The 23,295-nt window shown below is 41.2% G+C and overlaps 1 protein-coding gene across 2 annotated transcripts in view; it reads right to left on the minus strand.

Annotated features, from left to right (window-relative positions):
- Positions 1-882: 882 nt before the first annotated feature.
- Positions 883-23,295, minus strand: part of Aadat (aminoadipate aminotransferase) — a 33,666-nt gene continuing 11,253 nt past the window's right edge. The window contains exons 5-13 of one of the 2 annotated variants that reach the window (XM_005075158.4): positions 14,216-14,425; positions 11,877-11,942; positions 10,017-10,099; positions 9,474-9,570; positions 7,799-7,860; positions 6,707-6,771; positions 5,016-5,122; positions 3,782-3,883; positions 883-1,579 (exon numbers count right to left, since the gene is read on the minus strand). In XM_005075158.4, coding sequence (XP_005075215.1) covers positions 1,538-1,579; positions 3,782-3,883; positions 5,016-5,122; positions 6,707-6,771; positions 7,799-7,860; positions 9,474-9,570; positions 10,017-10,099; positions 11,877-11,942; positions 14,216-14,425 — 834 coding nt within the window. In that variant the 3' untranslated portion in view covers positions 883-1,537. The remainder of the gene's footprint in view (positions 1,580-3,781; positions 3,884-5,015; positions 5,123-6,706; positions 6,772-7,798; positions 7,861-9,473; positions 9,571-10,016; positions 10,100-11,876; positions 11,943-14,215; positions 14,426-23,295) is intronic. The other variant, XM_013117192.3, reaches the window with a different exon arrangement.

The raw sequence follows: 23,295 nt of genomic DNA on the forward strand, positions 1-23,295 counted from the left end.
AAGTCACCAGAAACATAAAATTCCAGATAAAGGACAAAAGGAGATGTGGACCATATCATCAGAAGTCAAGTCTGCCAAGCTTACCTGGGGCCAAGTTAAAGGTCTATGCCACAAAGGAGAAGTTATTCTACAAAACACACAAAGCCCTATTCTGCTGAGAGTCTTTTTCTAGCAATGCTAACTTCTTGGTCTGTGCATCTGCAGTGAGTGCTGCTGAACATGTGTACTAATTCCATGTTCTTCATCCTCTTTGGTTCAGCTTGTAGATTGGATGGATCCAGCTCCTGTTATCTGTCCTGACTGTGTTTATGACTGGACCTGGGGACTATAGTAGACTCACTCATTCTTCTGAAGAAGGGGCCGTATTTCAGTTTTCCTTGCAATTTGAAGCACTTCCCTTTTGCATAGGACACCATAACATTTTTTTGTTCCTATTAAAGGGCAAATATGGACTTAAGTTCTGCAAGGGACCAGAATTACCAGTCATACGTGTCTCTTTCCAAGCTATTCTCTAGATCTTTCCAATCAATATAATAATGTCATCAAAAGTATCAGACACAGCTTGGACCCCTGTTTTGGTGGTAGAACATTATACACAGTGCTTTCACTGTTCTAATATTACTTATTACAGCTATAAGTAAGGTTTTCTAAGACTGCAATTTCTCCCTTCTCCCTTGGAAATAACATGTATGATTCTTCATTTTGGCATGCTTAGCTTCAGAATTTTAAAGCGATTTCTTTGGTATCATGAAAGGTTGCAAAGTAACTTTTACTTGCCAAATTACAACTTTTTTTTACAATAAATGTTCAAGGAATAGAAAAAAGTGCATAATATGTACCATTTTAACCAATTTCCTTGCAGTTTGAAAATTCAGCATAAAGTTAATTTCAAGAAGGATTTATTGGACATTATAAAGCAGCTATAGCAGTCTTCACAACTGCAATAAAATCTAATCTTTTGGGAGTTGAAAATTAATCAAAAGGCAAAAGATCAGTGTGGCTTCTGCACCACGAGCAAATCTAATGTATCAGACGAGAACCTGGAGATTTAAATGAAAGACTAGCTGTCCAGCCATTTGTGCTAAGAGAATGTGTGTGTGTGTGTGTGTGTGTGTGTGTGTGTGTGTGTGTGTGTGTGTGTTAATTGCAAGGAGCGAGCAGCCTTCTATACAGACTTACAGCACAGTGGAGAAACCCCAGGTGTAAGAGCTCACGTTTTCATAATTAGAGGTTGATGCCAATGGGGCAAGGCCAGGGCTGTGAGCCAGGACTAGAAAACAGGATGCACCTGTGGTTATTGGCTGACAAATAACTCACAGAGACCCCTTTTGGGCTGGGGCCCAACAGATTAGAAAAAATCTTTTGGCAGTATGGTGGACTTAGAGGCACTTGAAAGTTGTTGGGTTAAATTGCTACAGACACGCAAATGTAACATGTTTCATGAACAGGATCCATTCTGTCAAACAGCAAGAAGCATTTCTTCAGAAAAATATGGAAATAATATATTTAAAATTGTGAGTACAATGCTTAGATCTCTTCATAATGACTCCTTTATGAGTTGGGCCAATCTCTGGAAGGCCTAAAATAGGAAGGGGATAAGAATTGAAGAAATTAGCTCAAGTACACAAAAGAAACATTTTTCCCATGCTGAATAAAACTGAGAACCTATAAAAAAAGAAAGATTTTCAATATTGAAATAAAAAATTGAAGAAATTAGGATGTACTTTGGGAAACTCTTTCAAAATTCTGGAGATTTAAGTGGCATAGCCATATGAAGATGGGATGAGGCTGTGAAAAATAAGTTAGACAGCAGATTTATCTGGGCAGAATGCCCTCAGGAGCCATTGAGATGTGGGTAAGTATATACCAGGCTTACACGAACTTCCAAATTTTTAAAATTAGAATGTTCATGCATCATTTTCTATTTTATTACTTTAAATATTTTGCATTTTCATGCTTTTCTCATCTGAAAATTTAGCATACAGTTTTGTATGCTCAAATCTGTTTACTTATAAAGCAGGGCAAGCTTAGGGACAGCATATTAGTAGTACAGGAAGCAAGTAAACAGAGGACATGCGGGGGCTTGTCCTGGTGTACACACACACACACACACACAGACACACAGACACACACAGATACACACAGACACACATACACATAGACACAGACACACAGACACACACAGACACATAGACACAGACACACAGACACATAGACACAGACACAGACACACACACACAGACACACACACAGACACACACACACAGATACACAGACACACACACACAGATACACACACAGACACACACACACAGACATACACACACAGACACACACAGACACACAAATACAGACACACACAGACACACACATACAGACACACAGACACACGGACACAGAGACACACAGACACACACACAGACACACACACAGACACAGACACACAGGCACACACACATAGACACTTACACAGACACACACACAGACACACACACACAGACACACTTGATAACTGTTCTGTCATATACAATTTGACTATGTTAAAGTTAAGACCTTTCTTTTGTTTAAACAGAAAAGAGGAGATGTTGGGCAAGTCCTGTTATTTGCCTGTTATTTGCCAATAAAATACTGTTGAGCCTATAGGAATCTAGATAGGTGGGGCTAGGAGTCCAGGAGGATTCTGGGAAGAAGAAACACAGAGAGTCAACATGTAACGCCATGGGGGTAGGAAGCCTGGAACTATTCTCCGGTAAGAGACATACTTAGATTAACAATTATGGGGTAATTACTTAAGTCAGAGCTAGCCAGTAAGAAACAAGCAAGGCCAACAGCTTCATAATTCATATAGCCTCCTGTGTGTTTATTTGGGACTGATGTGGCTCTGGAACCAGGCTGGCGGAACGGCTCCTTCTCAAGGAAAAAGCTTCTCGTAACACACACAGACACACAAATACAGAGACACACAGACACACACACACACAGACACACACACACACAGACACACAGGCACACACACATAGACACATACACAGACACACACACAGACACATACACACAGACACACACACACAGACACACACATACAGACACACAGACACACGGACACACAGACACACACACAGACACACACACACAGACACACACACAGACACACACATACAGACACACAGACACACGGACACACAGACACCAGACACACACACAGACACACACACAGACACACAGACACACTCACACACACAGACACACAGACACACACACTCACACACTTCTAAAGCAAAGACAGGACACACAGGGAACCTGTTCTATACACACACCACCTTCCAGACACACATTCTAAAGTAAAGACAGGTCATGCAGGGAACCTGTCCTACACACACACACACACACACACACACACACACACACACACACACACACACACATAGACACAGACACACAGAGTTCGGAAGGTCAAGGACAGTGCTTGGTTAGTAGCTCTTCCTCTTAGGTTTCTCTGCACACAGTTCTAAGGATATTTTTAGTTCTTTTTTCTTCAGAGATTTTACTATTCATTTATGTGATTAGAAAGGAAGGAAAAGGTATTGCCCCAGAGCCTGTTGGACACCCCTGCCCCAGTACAGTTCAGTAAGTTCTGCTCAGTTACTTGTAGACGGCAAACTTCAACTCCAGTTTAGTTGCAATTGCCTACAGTTCACGACGGCTTCACTAAAATACGACTTTCAGAAGTGTAGACAGACGTTAAATTCTAGGAGGCTGTGTGACTGAAGCGCATACTCACTAAGTCCATCTGATCTGGAGTAACCAGAGAGAAGGCTGCTCTGAAGAAGGAGGTGGGGGCTGAGCTGTCGATGAAGAAACCATTTCCAGGAACAAACAAGACCTGTGAAAGGTTGCAGAAAATAGGCGATTACAGCACTGAAGGAAAACTTAAAGAAAATGTACACAAAGGCAGTATTTCTGTGGGGAGGAATACTTTAAGTTTAAAAGCCATTATGGAAATAATGAATTCCCATAGGGAACAAAGATATCATACAAAAATACATATGGCACATGATAGACAAACCTGAGTGCACAGAATTAGAAAAAAAGTATTTGTCACCCATATGACCAATGCTGTTTCTTCTCCACATACAAAGAATGCATAGAAAATGAGAAGAAAGCACCAAAATTTAAGTTTTAATGTGCAGAGGATGGGGTAGGAAGAAATGGTAAAATAAAAATAGGTGGTTAACCTAGCTACAAAAGTAATATGAATGCAAACATTGAGATTTCTAACTGGGACCCAAAAACCAACTAGATATTGACCTAACAAAGAGTAGGGACAAGTATCTTAGGGAAAAGCCTTGAAGTGTAAAGACCTTGGGATAGGAAGGAAATGGTATGTTTCAGGAAACTAAAAGGATACAAATGTTTAATGCATAAAACATATAAAAATATTAGTGTGTCAAAATGGGGTGCCAAAACAGCAAACTACTCTTGTCAACGACCATGGTGGCAGGGACAGGTGAGTGACTGGGCACTGCCCTTCTTCATCCTAGACATGCATACACTTTGTTCTACCCCGATGGTAATGGACTGAACCTCTGAAAATGTAAGCCACTCCATTAAATGTTGTCCTTTGTAAGAGTAGCTCTGGTCATGGTGTCTCTTCACAGCAATAGAAGACATCAGGATTACCTGCCTGACTGTCTTGCTGGCCCAGGAAAGGGGTTCTTATTGTCTTTATCAATAAGTCACAAGGAATGTTGGATATCCAAAGCTACATATGTGGTAAGGAGTGACTTTGAAATCAAAACCAATCCAGTCACTGAGGAGAATTACTGTATTTCTATCAGTCTAGCCCATCTGAATTGTAATTTCAAATTTTATTACAATTTAATGATGAGACAATATTCCAACCTAATATTTCAACATCACATGTGTCTGGGTCATAAAGTATCTTTCATTCCACTCAAAGAAAATTAGTTCAAAGAAACAGTATACATTTTCTGTTGGCCACCTCCCTCTTTTACCTCTTTTTCGATAGCCTTTTCTTCAATCAGTTGTCGTGTATCGGAGATTCCCTTAACTTTGATCCATAGAAACAACCCAGCTTTGGGAGCATGCCACTCTGCCAAATCTACAAGAAGACAGCATCTTCTAGACATTTCCGATGACACCAAACTCACAGTTCCAACAGTATAGGTGCAGTGATTGTAAGCAAGGACGTACTTGTAGATAATTTGTTTCTGTGAAAGCATCTTAAAAAATACAATTTGATGAGATTTCCCCCATAATGATGTTTGGGTTTATTTAAAAAGCTTAGTGATGGGGTAAGGTGCTGAATGTAGGGAGACAGTGGCTTCTGTGTGTCTCAGAGCAAGAAATTCAGTGTGTCTCTCTGTCACTCAGTTAGACTCACACACCTAAGACAACAAATGGGCTGTTCCAATTTTAACACTGATTCTTCAGTTCTTTCTGGAGTCCCCTTGGATTCATAAATCCCATTATTTAGGTAATGGTTTGGATGCCCAGATGGATTAATTTCTGTAGAAATGTAATCAATTAGGATAAAAGTACTAAAATCCAAGAATACCAGGTCCACCTACAAGCTTTATGTGTGAATATTATGATACAAGAACTAAGAAGAAAGGACAATTATTTTGATTTTAATTACTTAAATACTCTTGTTATTAATATTTTGTCATAATTCCTTTATAAATTGGCAGGAAAGCACACCTATCATACAGATATAATTCTGTTTTAAATGAAGACTTTACAGAGAATGATATATGACAGACATAGGCATTGATAGTTTTGATTTACTAATCTTTATATCATATGCACTTTTAAGGGTATTTTATCTGACATGTTTCTGTAGTAAAAAAAATCCTAAATTCAAAGCAATCATAGAAAATATTAAACATATATGTGTGGCTAATGAATAGGAGAAAGAATTTTAATAAATTTAAAAGTTCAAAATCATACTATACCACTTGTTTTTATTTGTTTTAGTTAGAAACAAAATATTTGGGGAACAAAATTTTGAAACAACTAAAAATTTCTGAAAGTTTTTGCTGAAGATGGTTTTTATTCAGCTGTAGGTAATACCGCTTGCTAAATTTTTGACTTAGTTTTTTTTAAATCTTCTTAGAACTACAAAATCTGGGGTTGACACTGTAGCCCAGTTGGTAGAGTGCTTGCCTTGAACATGAGACCCAGGTCCCATTGCCAGTGCCTCGTAAACTGGGTGAGGCAGAACACATATACAATTTCAGTACTTGGGAAGTGGAGGTGGAAGATCAGAAGTTCAAGGCTAGCCTGGGATACATGGGGCCTTGTGTTTAAAAAAAATCTGGCACCGTATGGCAGAGACCACAGAACTCAAGGGTTGTCGAGGTGGTTCAAAGGAAAACACCCTCAAATCCAGAACTTTATTATATTCCAGGCTCTACCATGACTGATACTTGACAATAACTAAGGAAGGTTAGTTCATTTTCTTTCTTTCTGGTAAGGAAACTGAAGCACAAAGGTTAATTTTCTTTGCTTCAAACTGATCACAGAGTTTGGATTCCAAGACAGATTTATCCTTAGGGCAACATTTCCTTGGCAAGAAAGCACCTACTCTGCTGTGTCTCACACACCAAGCTGGTCACATGTGTCTGCATCCATTCTGGGGATGCTACTGTTTATGTTTAGTTAACTCCAGATGCTCCTCACTCACCACTCAACCACTTGTCTGCTGCTGCCAATATCGCATTCCTCTGGTCCCTGTAGAAATCAGTGACTCTAGAAGACAAATGACAGTGACATTGAGGCCTGAACCAGACACAGGAAAACCTCTGACTCCAGCCTGTAAGAATTTTTTTTCTGCTTTGATTGAAATATTGACTGCTTCATAAGAACACTTACTGCTTTGACACCTGTGCTGAAAAAAATAAAAAAATTATTTCCCCCTTTATTATAGAGAAGGTGAAGTGTAAAAGTGAGAAGAGCAAAGTCCCTTTCTATATAAAATATAGAATCTAGATGTAGAAAGTAGCAGGATAGACCTTTGTGTTTGGTTGACTGAAGTCATGTAATTTTCAATGACAGATAGCACTTGAGATGAAAGGAAACTGAATTGAGATGCTGAGTCACTAGTCTGGGAAAGAGGGCACCCTGTTTCTGCTGGCTTCTAAGTGGGTCAGGAAGCACACATGTACATGACAAAAACAATTCATGACTTGCCTCATTATACTGACCAGGCAAAGTGTGCGCTTTCACTCATTCTTACTTAGATCAGTTCCCAAGGCACGTGTCCTTAGCTGATTATCAGATAGGATGTTTACACATGTGGATAGCTTTTCAGCTAAAACTGCGAACCCTAATAGTTCAGGCCAGACCTTGAATGCCGCTGAGGAGACTTCATGTGAAAAGCTATTACAACAAAAAGTTGTTGTGTTGGTGTGACTGTGGACATTGCAGAAGGAAGGATAAGGAGATGGAGAGATGTCTCCTTGGCTAAGAACAGTTGTTACTCTTGCAGAGGACCCGGTATGGTTTCCAGCACATACACATCAGCATATAACCATCTCCTAACTAGTTCACAACAGGCTGTAACTCTGTTCCTGGGGATCCAGCCCCCTTTTCTGGTCTCCCAAGCACCAGGTCTGTGATGTGCAAATATATATATATATATACAAGCAAACATTCATACACACAGACTGAAAACAAATCTTTAAAAGAGAAGGAAGAATAATAAATCAGTACTCAGGATGGTTTGTACTTTGTGTTCTGAGCACCTATGTTGCCCACAAATATTTTAACAGCCAACCTGTCAACGTGAGCCAGGAAGCCGTCTTCTCCCCATTGGTACAGAAGCTGTGATATCATGAGCTGAAAGAGAGAGGACAGCCTCATGTGATATCGCAGTTCATTCTCAAAACCAAGGTTGCACTAATCACAGAAGGCAACCACTCCTGCGTCTATGAAAACACACAGGGAGATGCAACAAGGAGCCTGGGTCACATCCGTGACTTCAGTAGACTCCCAATGAAAGCCAGGACGACAGTGCCCAGCGGGTTCAGCTAATAATGCATGTGGGCCTGACCTGAGACCCTGGCACCTTTGCAGAAAGCTGAGCATAACGGTGTGCAGTGATAACTCCAGTGCTGGGGGAAGGATCAGGGGGATTCCTGAGGCTGTAGGTTCAGTGAGGTATCTTGTTTTAAAAAGAAAAGAAAAGACACCTGCTGTTTACCATGTTTACCTCTGGTCTATAGGTGTTCATGCACACAGAAATGACCATATAGACACACAAAACAAAACAAAAAACAAAGCAAAACACCCTTAAATCCAGAACTTTATTATATTCTAAGCTCTACCGTGATTTTTTAAAATAGATCTGTAAATATGAAACTTGATATTTGATAATAATTAAGGAAGGTTAGTTCATTTTTTTCTTTCTTTCTGGTAAGGAAACTGAAACACAAAGGATAATTCTTTGTTTCAAACTGATCACAGAGTTTGGATTCCAAGACAGATTTTCTAGCTCCTGATCCATGCTATTGACTACTGGACTACAATGCCTCTGCAAATTGAAAACATATAGTCTCTTTCTTTCCTTTTGGGTGGTGTGAGGGATCAAACCCAAGACTAAATGATTGCCAAGTGTGTGTGTGTGTGTGAGTGTGTATCACTGAGTTATATCCGTAGTTCTCCAAATGTATACAGCATGTGTACTCTATTAAATATTTAAAGATTTTCTATTTAAAATGGAGGATCCATGTGCTTTTGGGCCAGCCAGTATAGCCAAATAGATGAGCTCCAGGTTAAATGAGAGACTTTGCCTCAAAAAATGATGTGGAGAGCAGTTAAGGAAGACATCTGGAGCCAACCTCTGATGTGTACACAGGGATGCACCCATGTCTACTCACCTGCATCCACACACGTACACAGGCATGAGCAGATGCAAAATCTAATCCTCTAGGCTATAACAGTTTCCAAAACCAGCACCTTTTCAAAGCTTGAGAGGAAATTTATACAGTCTCCCTACTTAGCTTATTTTAATTAAAATACTTTCTGATTAGGAGCAGCTGAGGGATGGACAGGAAGACACTAACCAGGCTTGCTTTTTTCACATCAAACACAAGGAAGCCAATGGTTGAATTACTTCATCCAATTCGGATCTGAGGTTCTATTTTGTTTAGAGTCCTATAGGGGTTTTTTTAAATGCTTGTTAATTGGCTCACTTTTAGTGTTCTTCCAGAGACACATATGAGTATGCCCAGATTCATGAGGACTCTGGGCAGGCAGAATGACTACACTAGCTTAAATGGTTTCTCACTGGCTGCTTAGATTTGACCTCTGCAGATGCTAGTCTTCCAACTCTGTCTTGGAAATGGATATTCAGCATTTTATTTTTCTTCCCGGTCAACTTAAGTTAATCTTACTTGCCTACAGCTGATTCTGATTAAGGACAAACAAAACCCAACGCTAAATTGCATTACCTGTGAGAGAGTGCAGGAATGTAGTGATGAGACTTGTGTGTGTAAAACAATCCTCTCTATCAAGGACTTGGGGCCCGTCATAAACCCTACTCTCAACCTACAGAGAAAGAGAAAAGGGTTTATACCACACATCAACAAGTAATGGGAATCATTTTGCTGATTTCACTAGGAAAAGAGTGATGACCTGGTGACAAATAGATCTTGATGACTTAAATATTCTAACCAAAGTACTTACTTAGAAAACACCTACATTGATTATGCATGATAAGGTAACGCAAGTATTACTAAGAATTTCTAACCATGGTATTCTAATACCAGTTTCCAAAATGCTGACCATCCTCCTACAACTTAGATTCCTAGCCAAGCATCTTTGAACACTGGAAATCATAGTACCCATTGTAAGAATAATACTGAAGTAAAACACACTTATGCCTATTAACGATCAAGTGTATTTTCAGGCGTACCGACTACAAGTCTTCTGAATGAGAAGGTCTTGAACTAAGAGATTTGAGGCTGACTTCACATTAGAGATGAAAGCCTTACCCAGAGGAGAGGATCTTTGAGAAGCTGTCAGCTCTGATCACCCGGCCGTCGACATCCATGGAGAGAAAGGTTGGTACCCAGGGCTTAAACAGAAAGAAAACCACTGTTTGCAAACTCTGATCACTGCAAGGTTGCTTTGCACAGAGTGGAGAAGGCAAACAGGTACAGCCTGGGCACACACAGCAGTTACATCTTGCCTGTGTCGAAGATCTGCAACATGTGTGTCCTTTGACTGGTGTCTGCCTGACCTCAGGGTTCTCTGCTAAATAGGCTCACAAAGGTTTCCTTATTGGCTCAAGATGTCATTACTATGAATTTGCAGAGACTTCCAACAGGCCCTCTTCCCACCTGGGATTGAATGCTGGGGTCATTAGATTTAGATGAAGGACTCAGGAGAAATGAGTTCAGAGAAGATGAAAAGTTCTTTCAAGATGACCACTCTCTTTTGGTGTTGTTCAGATACAACAGTGATCCTTGGAACTGACTAGAAAGATAAAACTTATGGGAATGCAGGTGAGAAATTTAGTTAGTGTTGCATACTGAGGCTGAAGGGTATCTAGCCACCCTGAGCATGGCAAACATGGCCCTGGCAGGCCTTGCCCTTCTCCCCCATTCCCTCAGCTTTGCTAAAAACCATTAGATTACATTGCTAAAGTTAGTTCCCAAGGTCTATTCCCTTATTTGGCCACTCCCTCCTGCTGAGGCTGCCTTCTCCACTCTGTGCAAAGCTGTCAAAGAATCGAAGCCCAACAACCAAAAGCCCCCTTTGGCTCACCTAATTAATGTGCCCAATTAAAACTGAACACCTCATCCTAACTGGAGTCCCCTTCTCTACCTTTATAAATCATTGTGTGCCTATGGGTCATATCTTTCTCCTCTTTATCCAGAGGCAATTCTTTTTCTTGTCCACCCCCAGGACAAACACCCCTTCTCTCTCTCCCTCATTCCCTTCCCCCTCTGTCTCCTGTCTTTGTCTCTTATTCCTTGCCTTTTGTCCTGCTGGGCAAATACATCTCCTCTGTGCTGTGAACTTGGCCTTGGGGGTCCTGAGCTGAATTTTCCCTACAGACACTAAGATTGTCTTTGAAAATAGGACTAAGTGAGAACGGAGTCCATGGTCACACTCAGGGAGGGAGGGCAGGGCAAATAATGCTCTGTAAAACTATGTAGCAGAGAAATTTGTGTCTTCTCAGTATATATAAAGGTAGGGACGGAATCCAGTTATAGGATTGGATGTCTGCAGTCCTAAGGGCATCTACTGGCTACTTACTGGCAGCATGTATCACTGCTGCTGTCTGCTAGAAAACTGTTACCATGAAGTGTAGCATGCACTTATAATGAGGATGACTAAAAAAAAAAAAAAGACGAAAACCCGTGATCCTCCAGATGAGGGTCAGAGCACGTGACAAAGGCGCAATCATGTGGCTGCAGTGCGGTCTTCTCCACCAGTGGAGAGCACTGACTGAGCACTCCTTCCTCTTTAGCTAACATACCATCTCATTCCCGCTTAGCTATCACCCAAGTCAGCTACCATTACCGCATTGAAGCTGAAATACAAGATGAATCCAATGTCATGTCCCTCATTTGATGTCTGAGGTGATATGAAATAGGATTTGGAGTTCAGCACCATCAGCGTGATGGGCTCTCTGCTCGTCTAAACGCCTGTTTCAGAGATCTAGCTACTATTCCAAAGGTAACTAATTTCCAGAAGGAGCATTACTGTAAAGAAGAAAACTAGCAAAACTGGAAGATTAAAAAAGTAGAGAACACACTATTTATTCAAGTTCATTGACTCAAGCCAGGTTCACTTCCAACACAAATGAACTTTTGACAGTGACATAAGCCCACATGATCACATACCTTGTTGAACTGGAGAAAATAGTAAGGATCATCTTCTATTATAAGGAAATCGTATTTTCTTGCAAGCTAAAATATTAAAACAATGTATTTATCTCTTAAGAACTGTCTAAGAGGATTGGAATCACAGTTCGTTGTTCTCATTCATCCATTCATGAACCGTTGAGTTCCTATTATCTCAGACATTGAGGCTGGACTTGAATGAGTTGCCAAAGGCTCCTTTTCTCATGCAAGGCAGAATGTGCATAAGCCATTTGGGTAATGAATCAGAATTAAATGGAGGTCACATCTGAAGGAGAGTGATAGGACAGTGTGCTGGCGAGTCTTATGTCAACTTGACACAGCTAGAGTTATCCAAAAGGAGGGAACCTCAATTTCAAAAATGCCTCTGTAAGAGTCAGCTGTAAGGCATTCTCTTAATCTGTGATTATGGGGGAGAACACATCCAATTAGGGGTGGTTCCATCTCTAGGCTGGTGGTCCTGGGCTTTACAAGAAAGCAGATTGAGCAAGTTATGGGGAGCAAGTCAGTAAGCAACACCGCTACACGGCCTCTGTGTCCAGACTCAGGGTTCCTGCTCTGCTTGAATTCCTGCCAAGACTTCTTTTGATGAAGAACTGTGATAAACAGAATAAACCCTTTCCTCCCCAAGTTGCTTTGGTCATGCATGGTGTTTCATCACAGCAATAGTAACCCTGAGACAGAAAATTACTCAGGTCAAACCTCTGGGGAGCTCTTCCTGACAAGGTAAAATTAGAACTCACGATGATCAGAATCAATTAGTCATGCAGATATTAAGGAAGAGGATTCTAGACTGAGGGAGGGATGAGTGAAGGGACAGATCATCGGCTGAACAAAAACTTGGGGCGATTAAAAGACAAAAGGGGACAATATGGTTTTGGCATATGTGGTGCAGCTCAGAAGGAGAGAGAGGGAGGGAGGAAAGGATGGAGGGAGGGAGGGAGGGACAGACATACAGACAGAGACAGACAGAGAGACAGAGACAGAGAGAACAGAGTAATGGCATCCATCACACAGGTTCACAAACTTATCAAGAAATTATTTAGCTTTTAGAATTTTTAAAGCCCCAAGGCTGACTTCTCATTTGCCATATAGCAGGGGCTAGGACTGGTTGCCATTCAAACAGTGACTAGTTAGAGACTAGGAACCAACTGCGACAGGGTGAGTGATAATGTCATGATGTCATCCAGTGTGGACAGACATTAATAGATTAGGAATCGAGGCTAGGAATAATGGTGAAGAAGAAGGATCAACTTAGAAGAACTTGATAGTGGAGTCCATAGGATGAATTGGATATAAGAAGGGGGAAGAGAGAATAGCAAAAGAGAAATGAAGGTAATTGTTCAAGGACATTACCAATGAGGCTGGAGAGCATGAGGAGTTGGTTGTACATGACAGGTTTAGGGTTGCGGCTATAGGAAAGACAGGAGTTCTACTTGAGCCAGATTAAGTTTGAAATGCTATTGGACATCTATGGAGATATCACAATGATGCACAGGTTGGAGTTTAGGGAAGAGATGGAGCTGAGAAAGGGGGAAATCATCTTATGCAAAATGAAATTTATCACTGTAGGACCGGATAATGTGACCATCTGGGAATATGTAGATAGTACAGCTTAGGAGAGAGTCCGGGGAGATGAGATAAAATATAAATATCAAAGCAATATCTTGAACCCTTAGGTTTTTCAAATAAAAGGCACTGGTTGAAATCTGTCTGTGAGCCCACTGCACACAGTTAGGTTCCTTGTAGTTAAATGAGGCTTAGCACTTATTTTTAGAGCAATTTGTGGGGAAGGGCAGAGACTCAGGTGCAGCAACAAGACCTTACAGAAGGCATTTGAGCTTAGTTTTTCAGATTTATGTACATCTCTGTATAGGCTTGATACTAAAAAAATGGCAATAATATAAGGCGCCATAGATACCTACAGACATTTTAGAAAAAAGAGTCCCCTATTGTTTTTTTTAATGCTTTGTAGCCTGGAATGACAATGAGTAGCAAATAGATCCAGCAAGTCTAAAATACAGGGCAAACACAAGCATCCAGTAATGGAAACCATATGTCTTCTCATAACAGGTGGTCAAGAATGCCATTTTTCATGTATTAAAATACCAATTAAATGAAAGTAAATTCAGAAATGAAGATGTGGCACGTTATTGTGAATCACTTCAGTAGGAACCTTGGTATAGATGTCAGAGTCCCTTTTATTAAAAGTTATCTTCCCTGAAAACAAGAAGATAGTAAGAAAAGCAACTTGAATTGAAGACTCTCCCAAAAGGCAAACAAGAAGCCAGAACATATCCCTGTCACCCCCTTGTAAATACCTCATAGATTTCCTTCTTGCGGTCACCAGTCAATGAGTAGCCTGTAGGGTTGTTGCCATTTGGGATAGTATAAAGAAGTTTTGGAGACTTTTTCGTGGGGTCCTTGGAATCTTCTGGCTTCCACTGAGAAAGTATTTTTGTGAGAGCCTCTGGAATAATCCCATGCTCATCACTGGGGATATTAATAATGTTGCTACCCAATGGTTTTATCTGTGGATGACAGAAGAAAGTCCAAGAATGCAGCATGGTTACTAAAATCTCCATTTTCTTTTAAAAACATGTCAACAACTAAACTGTTCATGCCCTTAAATATGTAAACCGTACTCAGTTCCAAGCTCCAGAGGGCTGAGCTGTGTACTGTAATCCTATTATTCCTCTGAGGTCAGCAATAGCTGCTGTCTATTCCCACAGGAAGGCTTGCACTTCTTAGCCTCATTTGTAGTAAGCTTGGTCATGCGTGTCTTATTCTGGTTCACAAAAGGAGAGTAGCAATAGATATGCTCATTTTTCCTAAGCAGAAACTTTAAAATACCAGCTCTTGGTTGTCTTTGTGTTGTTTTTTCATTTGCCCCAGGACGGGCAACGTTCTGAACAGAGGGTGCTTCTGTGAGACTGGGGTTTGGAAGGAGGATGCCAGGATGCGAGCTGCAGTAGCCTTGTGTTAGGTGTGTAGTGTGAGAGAACTAAATAAAGCTTGGTAGTTGCCAGTGCTTGAGACTTGCTTCTTCTCAATGAACTGTCTTACACGAGGTAGAAGTGGTCCATCGGTACCTGTGGGCAACGATGGGCAAGGTCATATATGCATCCTGCAGGGCTATGACAAACCACATGAACAAAACTATTTAAGAAGGGCAGGTTTACTTAGGCTCAGGGTTTCAGACCTTTCAGTCCTTTGTGGCAGGGAGAACACAGAGGAGCAGAAAAGCTCACATCGTGGTGGTCAGGAAAAGAGAGAGAAGGTGCGGGAAAGAGTGGAGGTAGGGGTAGAGGAGAGAGGGGAAGAGCTATAGGGGGAGAGGGAGAGGGGCTAGAGGGGAAGATGGGAGGGGGAGGAGAGAGAGAGAGAGAGAGAGAGAGAGAGAGAGAGAGAGAGAGAGAGAGAGAGAGAGAGTGTGTGTGTGTGAGAGAGAGAGTTCTCAGGCCAATCAGGCTGACATCCAACACTGGTCATTACATTCCTCTAGGCAGATTGGTAAGATTGACAGATAGGAAGTTCTAAATTGGAGGCCTCCATCAAATCCCTCCCCTCAGATCTCAGGAAAACCCATGCAAAAGGAGGTGGAAAGATGGTAAGAACCAGAAGGGGTGGAGTACATTGGACTGTTAATGAGCCAAGTAATGTGCGTATGAACTCACAGAGACTGGAGCAGTGAGCACAGGACCTACATGGGTATGCAGCAGGTCCATTGAGTATATATTATAGCTATTAGCTTAATATTTTTTTCTTTTTTTAAATTTATTTTTCAGTTTAAATTTAGATAAGAAACAAGGTTGCCGAGACTCCAGGTCTTCTCTCCCACCAACGAGACCAGGAAACCAGAGGAGCCAGGGAGACCAGGGGAGCAGCTGTTCTGGCCCCAGGATCAGGTACAACAGGATCCAGCAAAGGGTCCAGGGGACCAGGTGGGAAGCTAAGTGCCCCAGATTCCTGTTCTTCTTCTCCACCCAAGGGACCAGAATGAGGACAAGGAATAGAAGAACCACCAGATTATTGGGCTTGCTAGCACCCACCAAAAGGGAACTCTGGTCCCCAGACCAGTAAGGGGCTCTTTGTGCACCCACTAGACGAAGAGATGGGAAAGAGACAATACAAAAACACAGTCAGCAACAGAAAAACAAATATGACACCACCAGATTCTAGAGACTCCACACCAGCAAGACTCCAACATTCCAATGCGAACGAAGCAGAAGAGAACGACCTTAAAACCACTTTCATGAAAATGATAGAGGCCCTAAAAGAGGATATAGGAAAATCCCTCAAAGAAATTTAAACTGAAAAATTAAAAAAAAGAAACAAGGTTGCTTCACAAGTCAGTTCCAGGTCCCTCTCCCTTTCCCTCCCCTCCCGCCAACGCCCCCCCCATTATCCCCTCATTTTCCCAGGGAGGGTGAGGCCCTCCGTGGGGGTGTCCATAGTCTGTCATTTCATATAGGGCAGGGCCTAGACCCTTCCCCAAGAGTTCAGGGTAAGAGTTCACCTCACATTGTTGGATAGGAGTCCAAAGTCCGTGTGTATACTCGGGATGGGTACTGATCTGTTGCCCAAGGCTCAATAGATTACCTAAGCCTCCTCACTGACACCCACATTCAGGGGGTCTTGATCAGTCCCATGCTGGCTTCCCAGGTTGATGCCTGGGATTCAAGAGATCACCTTTGTCAGGTCAGCTGTTTCTGGGGGTTAAACCAGCCCAGTCTTAATCCCTTTGGTCATCAGTCCTCCCTCTCTGTTACTGGCTTTCTTGAGTTCAGCTCAGTACTTAACCGAGGGAGTCTGCCTCTTCTTCGATCAGCCACTGAATGAAGTTTCTGTTTCCCAGACTCTCTGGCCATGGGATTGTAGGCTGGCACTCCCCAGATCTATGTCTAAAATCCATATATGAGAGAGTACATGCCATGTTTCTCTTTTTGTGACTGGGTTACCTCACTCAGGATGGTTTCTTCTAGTGTCATCCATTTGCCTGGGAATCTCAGTATTCCATTGTTTTTTTCTGCTGAATAGTACTCCATTGTGTAAATGTACCACATTTTCTCTAGCCACTCTTCGGCTGAGGGACATCTAGGTTGCTTCCAAGTTCTGGCTATTACAAATAATGCTGCTATGAACATAGTGGAACAGACACCTTTGTTGTATGAATGGACATCTTTTGGATATATGCCTAAGAGTGGAGTTGCTGGGTCTTGTGGTAGGTTTATGCCCATTTTTCTGAAGAATCTCCATACTGATTTCCAAAGTGGCTGAACCAGTTGGCACTCCCACCAGCAATGGAGGAGTGTCCTGCTTTCACCACATCCTCTCCTACATAAATTGTCATTGTAGTTTTTGATTTTAGCCATTCTGACAGGAGTGAGATGGTATCTCAGAGTTGTTTTGATTTGCATTTCCCGGATGGCTAAGGATGTTGAGCACTTTCTCAAGTGCCTCTCAGCCATTTTAGACTCCTCTATTGAAAATTCTCTATTTACTTCTGCAGCCCACTTTTTAATTGGGTCCTTTGGTGTTTTGGAGACTTGCTTCTTGAGTTCTTTGTAAATTTTGGAGATCAGCCCTCTGTCAGATGTGGGATTAGTGAATATTTTTTCCCATTCTGTGGGCTACCTTTTTGTCTTGCTGACTGTGTCCTTTGCCTTACAGAAGCTTCTCAGTTTCAGGAGGTTCCATTTATTAATTGTTGATCTCACTGTCTGTGCTAGTGGTGTTATGTTCAGGAATCTGTCTCCTGTACCAATTCCTTCAAGGGTACCACCTACTTTCTCTTCTAAGAGGTTCAGAGTGGCTGGATTTATGCTGAGGTCTTTGATCCATTTGGACTTAAGTTTTGTGCATGGTGATAAACATGGATCGATCCGCATTCTACTACATGCCAGCCTCCAGTTATGCCAGCACCATTTGTTGACGATGCTTTCTTTATTCCATTGTATATTTTTAGCTTCTTTGTCAAAGATCAGATGTCCATACGTGTGTGGGTTAATATCCGGGTTTTCAATTCGATTCCATTGGTCTACCTGTCTATTTTTGTGCCAATACCAAGCTGTTTTCAGGACTATAGCTCTACAATAGAGCTTGAGGTCAGGGATGGTGATGCCTCTGGACATTTCCTTGTTGAACAGGGTTGTTTTGGCTATCCTGGGTCTTTTGTTTTTCCATACAAAATTGATTATTGTTCTTTCAAGGTCTGTGAAGAATTGTGCTGGGATTTTAATGGGGATTGCATTGAATCTGTAGATTGCTTTTGGCAGGATTGCCATTTTTACTACATTGATCCTACCTATCCAAGAGCATGGGAGATCTTTCCATTTTCTGAGGGCTTCTTTAATTTCTTTCTTTAAAGATTCAAAGTTCTTGTGATACAGGTCTTTCACTTGTTTGGTTAGCGTTACCCCAAGGTATTTTATGTTGTTTGTGGCAGTTGTATAAAGGGTGATGGTTCTCTGATTTCTTTTTCAGCCCTTTTATCATCTGTATATAGTAGGGCTACTGATTTTCTTGAGTTGATCTTGTAGCCTGCCACTTTGCTGGAGGTGTTAATCAGCTGTAAGAGTTCCCTGGTAGAGTTCTTTGGGTCATTGATGTAAACTATCATATCGTCTGCAAACAGTGAAAGTTTGACCTCTTCCTTCCCAATTTGTATCCCCTTGATCCCCTTTTGTTGCCGTATGGCAATGGCTAGAACTTCAAGTACCATGTTGAAAAGGTATGGAGAGAGTGGACAGCCTTGTTTTGTTTCTGATTTTAGAGGAATTGCGTTGAGTTTCTGTCCATTTAGTTTGATGTTGGCTGTTGGTTTACTGTATATTGCTTTTATTATGTTTAGTATGTCCCTGTTATCCCAGATCTCTCCAATACCTTTATCATGAAGGGGCAATGGATTTTGTCAATGGCTTTTTCAGCATCTAGTGAGATGATCATGTGATTTTTGTTTTTCAGCTTGTTTATATGGTGGATTACGTTGATGGATTTTCGTATGTTGAACCATCCCTGCATCCCTGGGATGAAACCTACTTGATCGTGGTGAATGATTGTTTTGATGTGTTCTTGGATCCGATTTGCCAGTATTTTATTGAGTACTTTTGCATCAATGTTGATGAGGGATATTGGTCTGAAGTTCTCTTTCTTAGTTGTGTCTTTGTGAGGTTTGGGGATCAAGGTTATTGAAGCCTCATAGAAAGAGTTTGGCAAAGACCCTTCTGCTTCTATTGTGTGGAATATTTTGAGAAGAATTGGTATAAGCTGTTCTTTGAATTTCTGGTAGAATTCTGCACTGAGGCCATCTGGACCTGGACTTTTTTTGGTTGGGAGACTTTTGATGACTGCTTCTATTTCCATAGGGGTTATAGGTCTATTTAAATTGCTTATCTGTTTTTGATTTAGTTTTGGCAAGTGATAGCTATCCAGGAAGTCGTCCATTTCCTTTAAATTTTCAAATTTTGTGGAGTACAGGTTTTCAAAGTATGACCTGATGATTCTCTGGATTTCCTCAGAGTCTGTTGTTATGTCCCCCATTTCATTTCTGATTTTGTTAATTTGCATGTTCACTCTCTGCTGTTTGGTAAGTTTGGACAAAGGTTTGTCTATCTTGTTGATTTTCTCAAAGAACCAACTCTTCGTTGCATTGACTCTTTGTATTATTTTCCTAGTTTCTACTTTATTGATTTCAGCCCTCAATGTGATTATTTCCTGGCGTCTACTCCTCCTGGGGGAGTTTGCTTCTTTGTGTTCTAGAGCTTTCAGCTGTGCTGTTAATTCTCTAGTACAGCTATTCTCCAGTTTCTTCATGTGGGCACTTAGTGCTATGAACTTCCCCCCGTAGCACTGCTTTCAAAGTGTCCCATAGGTTTAGGTATGTTGTGTCTTCATTATCATTGAATTCGAGGAAGAGTTTAATTTCTTTTTTTATTTCTTCTTTGACCTAGGAATGGTGCAGTTGAGCATTATTCAATTTCCATGAGTTTGTAGGTTTTCTGCTATTTGTGTTGTTGTTGAATTCTAATTTTAAAGCATGGTGGTCTGATAAGATGCATGGAGTTATTCCAATTTTTTTTTGTAGCTGCTGAGGTTTGATATGTTGCCAAGTGTGTGGTCTATTTTTGAGAAGGTTCCATGTGGTGGTTTGAAGAAGGTATATTCTTTTTTATGTGGATGAAATGTTCTATAGTTGTCTGTTAATCCCAGTTGGGTCATTACTTCTATTAGACTCTTTGCTTCTTTGTTGAGTTTCTGTCTGGTATTCCTGTCTAGTGTTGAGAGTGGTGTGTTGAAATCTCCCACTATAACTGTGTGGGGCTTTAGATGTGATTTAAGTTCTAATAAGGTTTCTTTTACAAATGTGGATGCCTCTGTATTTGGGGCATAGATGTTCAGAATAGACACTTCATCTTGGTGGGTTTCACCTGTGATGAGTATGTAATGACCTCCTTCATCTCTTTTGATTGATTTTATTTTAAAGTCTAGTTTGTTAGATATTAGGATTGCTACCCCTGCTTGTTTCTTGGGTCCATTTGATTGAAAAAATTTTCCCAACCTTTAACTTCAGGCAATGTCTGTCTTTGAGGGTCAGGTGTGTTTCTTGTATGCAGCAGAAGGAAGGGTTCTGTCTTCGAATCCATTCTGCTAGCCCGTGTCTTTTTATGGGTGAGTTAAGGCCATTAATGTTGAGGGATATTAATGACCATTGATTTCTCATCCTTCTTCGATTTGCAATGGTTGTTGTTGGTGGAATTATGTGTGGAATTTCACCCCTTTGTTCTTTTGGCTGTTGGTAGAGAGTGATTCTCTAATGCCTATGTTTTTCTGGTTGTAGTTAGCTTCCTTGGGTTGGAGTTTTCCTTCCAAAATTTTCTGTAGGGCTGGGTTAGTGGATACGTATTGCTTGAATCTAGTTTTGTCATGGAATATCTTGTTTTCTCCGTCTATAGTGATTGAGAGCTTTGCCAGGTATAGTAGTCTGGGCTGGCATCTATGGTCTCTTAGTGTTGGTAGAATATCTATCCAGGACCTTCTGGCTTTCAGAGTTTCCATGGAGAAGTCAGGTTCAATTCTGATAGGTCTGCCTTTATATGTTACTTGAACTTTTTCCTTAGCTGCTCTTACTATTCTTTCTTTATTCTGTATATTTGGGGTCTTGATTATTATGTGGCAAGGGGATTTTTTTTTGTGGTCCACTCTATTTAATGTTCTGTAAGCTTCTTGTACCTTCATTGGCATATCTTTCTTAAGGTTGGGAAAGTTTTCTTCTATGATTTTGTTGAATATGTCTTCTGTCCCTTTGAGGTGGTTTTCTTCTCTTCTTCTATACCTATTATTCTTAGGTTTGGTTTTTTCATGGTGTCCCATATTTCCCGGATGTTTTGTGTTAAGGATTTGTTGGACTTAAGATTTTCTTTGGTTGATGAATCCATTTCTCTAGTGTATCTTCAATACTTGAGATTCTCTTCCATCTCTTCTATTCTGTTGGTAATGCTTGTATCGGTAGTACCTGACTGTTTGCCCAGCTTTTCTATTTTCTGCCTTTCGTCAGATTGTGTTTTTTATTGTCTCTATTTCAGTTTTCAACCCTTGCAGAGTTTGCATTGCTTCTTGCAATTTTCGGTTTATCTTTTCGTCCATTTGTTGCCTTTTATGAATTTTTTGGTTTGTTCTTTCTTCCATTTCTTGCATTTTTTCGTTTGCTTTTTGTTCCATTTCTTGCATTTTTTTGCTTTGTTTCTTCTTCCATTTCCTACCTTTTTTGGTTTGTTTCTTCATCCATTTCTTTCATTTTTTGCTTTGTTTTTTCTACCATTTCTTGCATTTTTTGCTTTGTTTCTTCTTCCATTTCCTGCCTTTTTTGGTATGTTTCTTCTTCCAATTCCTGCATTTTTTGCTTCATTTCTTCTTCCATTTTCTGCCTTTTTTGGTTTGTTTTTTTCTTCCAATTCTTGCATTTTTTGGTTTGTTTTTTCTTTCCTATATCCTCTTTTAGGGCCTCTATCATTTTCATGAAAGTGGTTTTAAGGTCGTTCTCTTCTGCTTCGTTCGCATTGGAATGTTGGGGTCTTGCTGGTGTGGAGTCTCTAGAATCTGGTGGTGTCATATTTGTTTTTCTGTTGCTGACTGTGTTTTTGTATTGTCTCTTTCCCATCTCTTCGTCTAGTGGGTGCAGAAAGAGCCCCTTACTGGTCTGGGGACCAGAGTTCCCTTTTGGTGGGTGCTAGCAAGCCCAATAATCTGGTGGTTCTTCTATTCCTTGTCCTCGTTCTGGTCCCTTGGGTGGAGAAGAAGAACAGGAATCTGGGGCACTTAGCTTCCCACCTGGTCCCCTGGACCCTTTGCTGGATCCTGTTGTACCTGATCCTGGGGCCAGAACAGCTGCTCCCTTGGTCTCCCTGGCTCCTCTGGTTTCCTGGTCTCGTTGGTGGGAGAGAAGACCTGGAGTCTAGGGTTCTTGGCTCCCGCCGGGATTGGAAGCTCTGTGCAGTTCCCAGGCGATCAGCAGGCTCTGGAATACAGGCCCAGAAGATGGCCTGTTTACCTGATGCTGCCACAAGAACAGCTGCTTACCTGGACTCCCTGGCTCCTCTTAGCTTAATATTTTTATGGGATTCCTGACTGGGGATGAGTGAGTATCTGACTCTTATGCCTGCTCTTGGGACTCTTTTCTGTGTCCAACTTCAATATGAAAGTTTTTGCTTCATATTATTACGCATTATTTGGTCATGTTTGGCTATTTCTTAGAAAATATTTTTCTCTTCTAATGAGAGACAGAAAGAAAGTCGACCTGGAGGGGAGGGGAGGTAGGAAGAAATTGGGAAGAGGAGAAGGAGGGGGAAACTATAATCAAGATACAGTGTGTGAGAAAAGAGTCTATTTTCATTTCTCAGTTCTACCAGCCCAACAGCATGGACAGGTGGATCTAATTGTCCTATAAGACGGGGAGATTTCCTATGCTTCTTTGATGGGAAAACTGCCACAGATCCTAGAACCATTCCTTGTACCGCCGGACTTTTGTGAATTCTCTGTTAGTTCTTGTTGCACCCCCCTGTTTGTCCCAGTGTGTGGACATAGCCATCCTAAAATGGGATGCCCTGGCCAACCGAGTTGTCAGTGGTGAGGCAGATAATACCCCTTTTCCTGCAGGCTGCTGTCTCCCTGCAGTGTCACTGGAGTAGGAACTCCTGACTACACTGCATTTGTTTAGAGTCATAGTGATTTGACATGTAACACGGCTGTACTTAGGCACTTGGAAAGGAAAAAGCGAGATTTTGTAAGTCAAGTCACATTTGATGTGTAAGATTTAGAAATTGGACATGGCTTTCAGACGGTATAATTTTGGTGTATGCTCCTTTCCTTTGTAGAGAAGAAACAGGGCACGTTCAGTGTGTCA

The sequence above is a fragment of the Mesocricetus auratus genome, unplaced genomic scaffold, assembly GCF_017639785.1.
Source record: "Mesocricetus auratus isolate SY011 unplaced genomic scaffold, BCM_Maur_2.0 Super-Scaffold_6731, whole genome shotgun sequence".
In the NCBI taxonomy this organism is placed as follows: domain Eukaryota; kingdom Metazoa; phylum Chordata; class Mammalia; order Rodentia; family Cricetidae; genus Mesocricetus; species Mesocricetus auratus.